The 11094-nt window shown below is 44.0% G+C and overlaps 1 protein-coding gene across 1 annotated transcript in view; it reads left to right on the top strand.

Annotated features, from left to right (window-relative positions):
• The window catches only part of LOC123133661 (uncharacterized), a 4162-nt gene extending 1656 nt beyond the window's left edge, over positions 1–2506 (top strand). Inside the window, exons 2-3 of the mRNA XM_044553103.1 lie at positions 923–1173; positions 2280–2506. Of these exons, the coding sequence (XP_044409038.1) occupies positions 923–1134 (212 nt within the window). The 3' untranslated portion in view covers positions 1135–1173; positions 2280–2506. The remainder of the gene's footprint in view (positions 1–922; positions 1174–2279) is intronic.
• The last annotated feature ends 8588 nt before the right edge of the window (positions 2507–11094 follow it).

Genomic DNA, 11094 nt, shown 5'->3' with positions numbered 1-11094 from the left:
CTTTGCCGAGCGGATTTATGTTTTTTCTAGCTTGCTCTTTAAATTTCCCAAGAAAGATAAAATAGAATTGTGCTAGCTATAGAGTTACTGCAAATTATTGTCGGGGCTGGGTTTATTTATCCCAGGTTGTCTAGAAACATCTGAACCAACATCATAGCATATGTCGTGATCAATTAGCATCATGTCTGAACAATCTCAGTTTGTTCTTTTAATGTGCTTTGTAGGGTTTCCATTTAAACAACACGATGATTCAGTAACTCAGTCACTTACGATAGTTTGTATGGAAACCAGCCAAAGTCAGCCAGGTTATCATAGGATTTGTAGCTTGCCAGCTAGTAAGATCTTGCCTGTATTGCTTGCCACTGGGAATCAACTAGAAAATGTATCTGGTATCCAGCAGGTAGCAGTTGCAAATGGTTTTGTGTAAGTTTCATACATAGTGATGGTTATGTATGCTAGCACAGGATAGCAGAAATGAAGTTCAGTTGGATGCTATAGCGCAAGACTCATTGATCTTGAAACAATAGCCGTAAAAGTGAGAAAACGTTGCTGTTGAGAACTGGGTGGTAGCCCAGTGTTGGAAGCGCTGTAGTCTGTCCACATCGGTCTGGGTTCAACTCCCGGTGGGTGCGGAATTTTGCCGCTATGGTTAGATTTTGTGGGATCGGTTTCCTGTGCCTCTCATTTCCTTCTTAACCAAAAAAAAAAGAAAAATGTGGCCAGGGTTCCTCCGACGATGGTTGCTTTTTTTCTGTTGCGAAAATGATGCTGCTGTATTGCATTGTTGTTCTATTTTTCAAGGTCCTAACGTTTGTTCAAAGCTTGGGGCACACATAGATTGAATAAACCACTTAAGTTATCCATATGCCCCAGTCCACAGTCAAGATTTTAGATCACTGAAATGTATCTACGATGTTTGCAGGACTAGCTGATGATGCATCTAAAGACGAGTCAAAAGGTCACACTGGCCAAACAGTTTTGTTTGTCCTGCTAGGAATTGGTGCAGCCGGTCTGTTGTCATTCTTCCTTTTCAAGTATTGGCAGAAGAAGAAAAGAGAGGAACAACATGCACGGCTGCTGAAGTTATTTGAAGAGGATGATGACATTGAGGTCGAGCTTGGTCTTAGAGATTGATAATCTTCTCTGTACAGCAAAAGTATCTTGGCTGACAAGGTAATATCTATCACTACGGCAGCATATACTCCCTCCTTCCATCTATATAGGGCCTAATGCGTTTTTCGAGGCTAACTTTGACCAAATATTAGAGCAATAATATATGACATGCAACTTACACAAAGCACATCGTTAAATTCGTGTGTGAAAGGAACTTTCAATGATATAATTTTCACATTGTGCATGTCATGTACTACTAATCTTGTCAATAGTCAAAGGCGGTCTTAAAAAATGCATTAGGCCCTATATAGATGGAAGGAGGGAGTAGGATTGATGTAATGCTCTGTATATTGTAGTACTTCCTTTGACACTTTGATTTCGTATCTACATGTGATTTTTTTTCATGTACTTAGTCCTGTGATGTTCCATTGCCTAATGTGCTCACATAAGTTTCCGTGTTCTTAATCTTAATTCTGGACTTCCGTTTTTTCATTTATTTTAATTAGTTATTGGTTGAACAGTTTTAGACTGGCAAAAATCTAGTTTAGACTGGCAAAAATCTAGTTGAAGATAAAAGGCCAAAACAGGTGCTTGCCTAATGATGATATATGGTGTTTGGGCCTTGGGGTACCTATGATGTACACAATCATTTTAGTAGTTTAGCTACACAAACTTCTTATGCTGACTATACAAGACATTAGTTAAATATTGAAAAGTTAGACATTGCTCGTAGCCTCGTATTATCATATTACTCGCCAAAACTTTTGGCAGATGCAAATATTACATGTTCAAACTAAATAATTTTGTACTCGCAAAAAAGAACTAAATAATTTTGTGATTCATTGACAACCTCCTTTGATTCCAAGCAACATTCCTTCTCGTGTACTTGCATGCACGCATGTGACCAATAAAATCGATGAGGATATTTACTGTACCTGAAATAGTGGACACCTGCTTTTCTGTCATCCATCTAAAGGCATAACCGGTTTGATTATCCTAAATAATGGTACATGATGCCACACAATTTAGTCAAAATGTGTGAACTTGTCTTGCGTTTGGATCAAACAAGCTTTTACAACCAATATGTCTTGAATTTAGTAACACCAAATCTGCAGCATGAGACATCTTTTTTACTCTTTTTTAATACAAATTCTCTTTCTCGACAGGTTTTGCTGGCATATCATCACATCACCTTTGTGTTAATGTAAAGAATTTGTTGTATTTAAACTCAGACAGCCTCCCGAGGAAGGTTTACTGTACTTTAGTTTTATATATGGTGAATATCTTGACATTCACGATCCATGAAAATAGCTCTACAAAGTGTCAAGGTTTTCGAAAACATTCTTTTGTTGCAAAAAAGGTTCTGATATATATATACACCCCTCTAGTAAAAGGCATAACCCAGCCAGTGATTCTTCTACTGTAGCATGCTTCCTGGCTGTATTGCATATAGCACATGGGTGGGCTCTGGGTTCTGTTTATGTTCTGTATGCAACCTTTTCTTCTGCCCAATGCTTTCTGGTGTCATACCACTTTTACTTACTATTAGGGTCTTGCTGGATTAGCCGTAGGCATACGCTCAAGGTTACTGTACTTGCAATGATAATGATGATCATACGTAATCTACCGATCTGTTTCTCTGCGCCCTGGATAGAGCAGTATGGCCTAATTGAATGGCGCAGACTTCCTGCTATTTTTGCTCACTGAAAAGGAATATACTGTAAATACATGGTAGTTGAACTGATTAGATGAATCGTGTAGTGTTTTAAATTTAGTTTGATCTGAAGCAGGGTTGCTTTATGGACTAATTTTCTAAATGTCATGCTTTTTGCTGCTATATCACAAGCAATGCCAGTGAAAAACGAAAAACTGTAAAGGCATGTGACAGATCCCATTGTTCAGCTCATGTTGAGTAGAACTGCAACTAGAGCTTTGATGTTGTCTACTCAAAATGTGTGATGTCCTTGGCCCCCTGAATGAACAAGCCAGTATATATAAATAAATGTACTGATGCGGACCATATATTGAGTATGGCCATGGCTTGAAAGCAATGATTCGGTGAATCATTACAGATATGTTTCTTTCTTACCTGAAACAGGCCCAATGCTCGTTTTGAGCCAGGGTCTCTTTGAGGCCAACTTTGTAACATCGTCTCTCAAGAGAAGCAACGGGCTGGCAGGGTAAATGCAAAGGGGGCCTTCATGCTCCTCTACAAAAAGGCCACAACGTCAGGTGCGTCTGCATAGCAAGTTCAAATAAAATAGAAAAATTCAAAACAATCTTTTTTTTGGTAATAGAAAAATTCAAAACAATCTTTTTTTTTTGGTATCCAAGATGCTTGAATGCGTGATGTGCGTGCAAGTTGGTGTTGTTTGGACATTTGAGGAGGTCGTTGCAAAAAACAAAACAAAAAGAACCATGAAAAACTTTGAAAAAAATACATTGTTTGGACCTGATTTTCCCCCATAAGCTCGAATGTCTAAATATCTAGAAAATTTGCACGCTCTTTATGCAACTGAGCATTTTCAATAATATAATCAGATCTTTTTTTGAATTTACTGGTTATCGGTTGTAGATGTGCCCAAGCTTAGACGCGAATTACCGCTAGTGAATATCATGATAACAAGACCCGGAGTTTCTTAGCTCGAGCTCATGGCTGAACAGTAAAGTCATAAAAAAGAAATTCTATTTTTTTGTGACAAACATTGACAAAAGTTGTCAATGCTTGCAAAGTTTCATCTTGAAAGAATGTTTGTAGAAGCCGTGACCAAACAAACAAAAATCAATGCTTCAAAAATGTCATTTTCAAAAGCATTTTGGAGTGACTATTTTGTTTTTTTGCCCGCCTTCTACAAATGTCATTTCACGTTGAAATCTTACAAGCACAGAAAACTTTTGTGAATGCTCGTTACAAAAAAGATTAAAATTTTTAGAATTTGTTTTCATTTTTTTTCGATTTTAAATGAGCTCAGGATCAGAAGTGTACTTTTCAACGATAACAGTTTCTTTCCCTTCACCACCAGAGTGTTCCAAACACAATTACTCTCTCTGCACGTAGCTGGTGGGTGGTGCTTAACCACTTCTTTCCTCTTTTGCCTCCTCCTCTTTGCCTAGTGGCATCGCCGAATGGCCACTCCGAAAAGAGAGAGAGCCATGCATGGTGCGGATGGATGGATTCGATCAAGTGCGCGCGCGCGGGTCGCCGTCTCGCTCTTGAAGGGGGTATAAATGGTTGGTCCCGGCGTTTCCGATCCCGGGCACGGGCTCCCGAAACGGAGCGGCCTCACGGCAGAAGCAAAGCTCCCTGTTGAGGAAGAGATGGCAATTCGGGCACCTGCAGCTCGCTGGCCGGCTTCGTGCCGAGATGGGGAGGGGTGAACCCAGGGCGCCACGCCGTGGTCCTCGCCCTCGATAACGGAAGCTGCGAGGGCGACGGCCACGACTTGTTAAAGCAGCCAGCATATGCCCATGGCGCTAGCGGCCATATGCATGCACCTCCGAGTCAGGATGGTTGGTTGTGACTGCCGCGGTCTGGATGACCTAGCGCTTGAGATCGATTGTGTCTCTCCGGTCTAGATGTGTGTACACACGTAGAGAAAACGAGCACCTGAGCCTACACCATCATCATCATCATCCTGCATGCATGCATGCCTTGGGGGGGTGCTAGCTAGAAATGTCAAAGTAAGATGATCTATATGTGTGATAACTGGTAAGTACCTTTCTTGAACGTTAGTTGTGTCGATGCATGCACTTGACCGACTTCGGAAGACAAATTAGGCCGCGACCGATATATATATATATGTAGATAGTTTGATTTGCTTCCCTACGCATGACAAGAAAATCACATTGTTTGTTTGCGACTGATCATGTTCATTTTTCAAATGTCATTTCACTGTCCGGTGGAGTTTATGCCCCCTTGTAGTGTGGCCCGTATGTCTCGCAATTGGATGATGTGGCTGTTTTTCAAATGAGGACTCTAATAATGGGCGAGGCAGCTGCCTTGTGTTGATAGTTTTTTTAATTTTGCAAAAACACTTTTTTCTTTCATAAGGCGAAGCTTGCTTCTCTGCCACATAATATTTACCTATGTACACATTTGGCTCCACATCTCCGTACTGGGTCTATGACTTCAAACACTGGAGGATCACTGGGTGTTGTTGGCAGCGGTCTATGGTCAGCTGGAGATGGTCCTTTTGGAGCTCTTAAACCCTAGCATATATGGCAGTCTAGTCAGATGATTGCGGTGCACTGACACATCTTTCTCTTCTACTTCTCTTTTCCAAGTGACCTTTCCTCGGTCATGCCCCGTTCATATTGTCTTGATGTACAAAGTGGTTGCGTGCATGCTAAATGCAAAGAATCGATAAAAGCTCCAGTTATCTAAAAGAGCAATGTTTGCCCAATTTTGAATATATGTTTCTCACTTCAAAACTTTGATCAAGTTATGTAAAGAAGCTGAGATAAACAACATTTCCTTAATATGGCCAGGGGAGTTTTGAGCGTGCATGGTTAAGCATAGTTGCCAAGCAGTGGCAGACACATCACACATGTTTTGTTATCACGTAGGGGTTAAGTCATTCCCTTCCCTGGTGCCCATGTATGTACTCCTGTTAGACTCCGGTTGTGGCTTTTATCTCCTTGATGTGTTCTCTTTATACTGAATACCGAATGATGTTACTTGCACTTTAATAATATAGGTCTATGCATCACATTGATGCAGAGGCCGTGGGTGTAAACCTCCTTTTGGAAAAGGACGAGTCAATAACCTTGCATCATGCATGTACGTACCGTTGGGGGATTCGCTACAAATGTCAAAGTAAGATGATCTATATGTATGACAAGTACCTTTCTTGAATGTTAGTTGTATTGATGCATATGACCGACTTCCTAAGATAAAATAAGCTGCTACCAGTATGTAGATAGCTTCCTTTGTTTCTCCAGATATGAAGAAAAAAAATCATATTGTTTGCGACTCCGGTCTATTCATTTTTTTTTGAAGAAACCAGCTTTAGGCTGGTGTTTCATTGATTTAGCAGGAGGGAGCAACAAAGAGGTTCCGATCAAGTGATCGTATGACTGGGAGAAAATTACAGTAGGTGACTAGGAATACTGAGCTCCCAGTAGGATGTGGCTATGGCGATATTTCACGTCATGTCCCCGAAGGGCTGCTCTATGCATTTGGCCCCTGCCAAGCGCCATTGCTCCATGTCCCGGCGGCATGCCTCGACGATGTGCCGCCCGTCAGCTTGTTTTCCTCTGAAAACGCAGGAGTTTCTCTCCAATCATATATGCCACGCAATGAGGGCCAGCATCGTCTTGGTTCCCTTGCGGCTTCCGGGGGCTGCAGTGGTGATGATCCTTTCGGCACAGCCCGTCGACGTAGTCTCGCTGCACCATCCGGCAGGGTTGAGAGCCTGGCAACCAGCCCAGTCCGCTGCTTGATTCCAAACCTTCAGGGAGATTGGGCACTCCCAGAGGAGGTGGAAAGATGACTCGAGGTTTCTCATGCACAGGGGGCAGAAATAGCCATTTGTCCAGCCCCTTCGTTGCAACCTGTCATTGCACCATAGCTGTTGGAAATATGCCCTAGAGGCAATAATAAAAGTATTATTATATTTCAATGTTCATGATAAATGTCTTTTATTCATGCTATAACTGTATTATCCGGAAATCGTAATACACGTGTGAATACTTAGACCACAATATGTCCGTGGTGAGCCTCTAGTTGACCAGCTCGTTGTGATCAACAGATAGTCATGGTTTCCTGACTATGGACATTGGATGTCGTTGATAACGGGATCACATCATTAGGAGAATGATGTGATGGACAAGACCCAATCCTAAGCATAGCATAAAAGATCGTGTAGTTCGTTTTGCTAGAGCTTTGCCAGTGTCAAGTATCTCTTCCTTCGACCATGAGATCGTGTAACTCCCGGATACCGTAAGAGTGTCTTGGGTGTATCAAACGTCACAACGTAACTGGGTGACTATAAAGGTGCATTACAGGTATCTCCGAAAGTATCTGTTGGGTTGACATGGATCGAGACTGGGATTTGTCACTCCGTATGACGGAGAGGTATCTCTGGGCCCACTCGGTAATGCATCATCATTATGAGCTCAATGTGACCAAGGTGTTGGACACGGGATCATGCATTACGGTACGAGTAAAGTGACTTGCCGGTAACGAGACTAAACAAGGTATTGGGATACCGACGATCGAGTCTCGGGCAAGTAACGTACCGATTGACAAAGGGAATTGCATACAGGGTTTGATCGAATCCTCGACATAGTGGTTCATCCGATGACAACATCGAGGAGCATGTGGGAGCCATCATGGGTATCCAGATCCCGCTGTTGGTTATTGCCTGAGAGCGTCTCGGTCATGTCTGCATGTCTCCCGAACCCGTAGGGTCTACACACTTAAGGTTCGGTGACGCTAGGGTTATTAGGAAGACTAGTATGTGACTACCGAATGTTGTTCGGAGTCCCGGATGGGATCCTGGACGTCACGAGGAGATCCGGAAGGGTCCGGAGGTAAAGATTTATATATGGGAAGTTGTCAAACGGACACCGGGAAGTTTCGGGGTCATACCGGTATTGTACCGGGGCCACCGGAAGGGTACCGGGGGTCCACCGGGAGGGGCCACCCCTCCCGGGGAGCCACATGGGCTACGTGGGGCAGGGAGCCAGCCCCTGGTGGGCTGGCCGCACCCCCCTCCCTTGGGCCCATGCGCCTAGGGTTGAGGGGGAACCCTAGAGGGGGCGCCCCCCTTGACTTGGGGGGCAAGCCACCCTCTCCCCTCTCCCCTAGGCCGCCGCACCCCCCCTAGATGGGTTCTAGGGGGCCGGCCCCCTTCTCCCTTCCCCCTATAAATAGAGGAGTGAGGGGAGGGCAGCCGGACCACCCTCCAAGGCGCAGCCCTCCCCTCCCCAACACATCTCCTCCTCCGTTGTGTGCTTGGCGAAGCCCTGTCGGAGTACTGCCTCTCCACCATCACCACGCCGTCGTGCTGCCGGTGGAGCTGTCTTCCTCAACCTCTCCTTCCCCCTTGCTGGATCAAGAAGGAGGAGACGTCTCCCGTCCCGTACGTGTGTTGAACGCGGAGGTGCTGTCCGTTCAGCACTTGGTCATCGGTGATTCGAATCACGTCGAGTACGACTACATCATCACCTTGCAAGCTTCCGCACGCGATCTACAAGTGGTATGTAGATGCAAACTCTCTCCCTTGACTCGTTGCTTAGAAGAACTCATAGATGGATCTTGGTGAAACCGTAGGAAAAATTTTAATTTTCTGCAACGTTCCCCAACAGTGGCATCATGAGCTAGGTCTAGGCGTAGTTCTCTTTGCACGAGTAGAACACAATTTTGTTGTGGGCGTGGATTTTGTCATCTTACTTGCCTCTACTAGTCTTTTCTTGCTCAACGGTATTGTGGGATGAAGCGGTCCGGACCAACCTTACACGTACGCTTACATGAGACCGGTTCCACCGACTGACATGCACTAGTTGCATAAGGTGGCTGGCGGGTGTCTGTCTCTCCCACTTTAGTTGGAGCGGAATCGATGAACAGGGCCCTTATGAAGGGTAAATAGAAGTTGACAAAATCACGTTGTGGTGATTCGTAGGTAAGAAAACGTTCTTGCTAGAACCCAATTGCAGCCACGTAAAAGATGCAACAACAAATTAGAGGACGTCTAACTTGTTTTTGCAGCGATTGATCATGTGATGTGATATGGCCAGAAGTTGTGATGAATGATGAATTGTGATGTATGAGATCATGTTCTTTGTAATAGGATTCACGACTTGCATGTCGATGAGTATGACAACCGGCAGGAGCCATAGGAGTTGTCTTTAATTTTTGTATGACCTGCGTGTCATTGAATAACGTCATGTAAACTACTTTACTTTATTGCTAAACGTTAGTCATAGAAGTAGAAGTAGTCGTTGGCGTGACAACTTCATGAAGACACGATGATGGAGATCATGATGATGGAGATCATGGTGTCAAGCCGGTGACAAGATGATCATGGAGCCCCGAAGATGAAGATCAATGGAGCTATATGATATTGGCCATATCATGTCACAACTATATAATTGCATGTGATGTTTATTATGTTTATGCATCTTGTTTACTTAGGACGATGGTAGTAAATAAGATGATCCCTTACAAAAATTTCAAGAAGTGTTCTCCCCTAACTGTGCACCGTTGCTACAGTTCGTCGCTTCTAAGCACCACGTGATGATCGGGTGTGATGGATTCTTACGTTCACATACAACGGGTGTAAGACAGTTTTACACAGCGAAAACACTTAGGGTTAACTTGACGAGCCTAGCATGTGCAGACATGGCCTCGGAACACGGAGACCGAAAGGTCGAACACGAGTCGTATGGAAGATACGATCAACATGAGAATGTTCACCGACATGACTAGTCCGTCTCACGTGATGATCGGACACGGCCTAGTCGACTCGGATCGTGTAACACTTAGATGACTAAAGGGATGTCTAATCTGAGTGGGAGTTCATAATTTGATTAGAACTTAATTATCATGAACTTAGTCTAAAACCTTTGCAAATATGTCTTGTAGATCAAATGGCCAACGCTCATGTCAACATGAACTTCAACGCGTTCCTAGAGAAAACCAAGCTGAAAGATGATGGCAGCAACTATACGGACTGGGTCCGGAACCTGAGGATCATCCTCATAGCTGCCAGGAAAAAATATGTCCTAGAAGGACCGCTAGGTGACGCTCCCGTCCCAGAGAACCAAGACATTATGAATGCTTGGCAAACTCGCGCTGATGATTACTCCCTCGTTCAGTGCGGCATGCTTTACAGCTTAGAACCGGGGCTCCAAAAGCGTTTTGAGCATCACGGAGCATATGAGATGTTCGAAGAGCTGAAACTAGTTTTCCAAGCTCATGCCCGGGTCGAGAGATATGATGTCTCCGACAAGTTCTACAGTTGTAAGATGGAGGAAAATAGTTCTGTCAGTGAGCACATCCTGAAGATGTCTGGGTTGCACAACCGTATGACCCAGCTGAACATTAACCTCCCAGATGAGGCGGTCATTGACAGAATCCTCCAGTCGCTCCCACCAAGCTACAAGAGCTTTGTGATGAACTACAACATGCAGGGGATGGAAAAGACCATTCCTGAAGTGTTCTCGATGCTGAAGTCAGCAGAGGCTGAAATCAAGAAAGAACATCAAGTGTTGATGGTCAATAAGACCACTAAGTTCAAGAAGGGCAAGGGTAAGAAGAACTTCAAGAAGGACGGCAAAGATGTTGCCGCGCCTGGTAAGCCAGTTACCGGGAAGAAGTCAAAGAATGGACCTAAGCCTGAGACTGAGTGCTTTTATTGCAAGGGGAAGGGTCACTGGAAGCGGAACTGCCCCAAATACTTAGCGGATAAGAAGGCCGGCAACACCAAAGGTATATTTGATATACATGTGATTGATGTGTACCTTACCAGTACTTGTAGTAACTCCTGGGTATTTGATACTGGTGCCGTTGCTCATATTTGTAACTCACAGCAGGAGCTGCGGAATAAACGGAGACTGGCGAAGGACGAGGTGACGATGCGCGTCGGGAATGGTTCCAGAGTCGATGTGATCGCCGTCGGCACGCTGCCTCTACATTTACCTACGGGATTAGTTTTGAACCTTAATAATTGTTATTTAGTGCCAAGTTTGAGCATGAACATTGTATCTGGATCTCGTTTAATACGAGATGGCTACTCATTTAAGTCTGAGAATAATGGTTGTTCGATTTATATGAGAGATATGTTGTATGGTCATGCTCCGATGGTCAATGGTTTATTCTTAATGAATCTCGAGCGTAATATTACACATGTTCATAGTGTAGATGCCAAAAGATTTAAAGTTGATAACGATAGTCCCACATACTTGTGGCACTGCCGCCTTGGTCACATTGGTGTCAAGCGCATGAAGAAGCTCCATGCCGATGGACTTTTAGAGTCT

This window comes from Triticum aestivum, chromosome 1B (genome assembly GCF_018294505.1).
Source record: "Triticum aestivum cultivar Chinese Spring chromosome 1B, IWGSC CS RefSeq v2.1, whole genome shotgun sequence".
In the NCBI taxonomy this organism is placed as follows: Eukaryota; Viridiplantae; Streptophyta; class Magnoliopsida; order Poales; family Poaceae; genus Triticum; species Triticum aestivum.
Note: the sequence above shows the minus strand (reverse complement) of the source record. Positions and strands in the feature narration are given on the sequence as shown.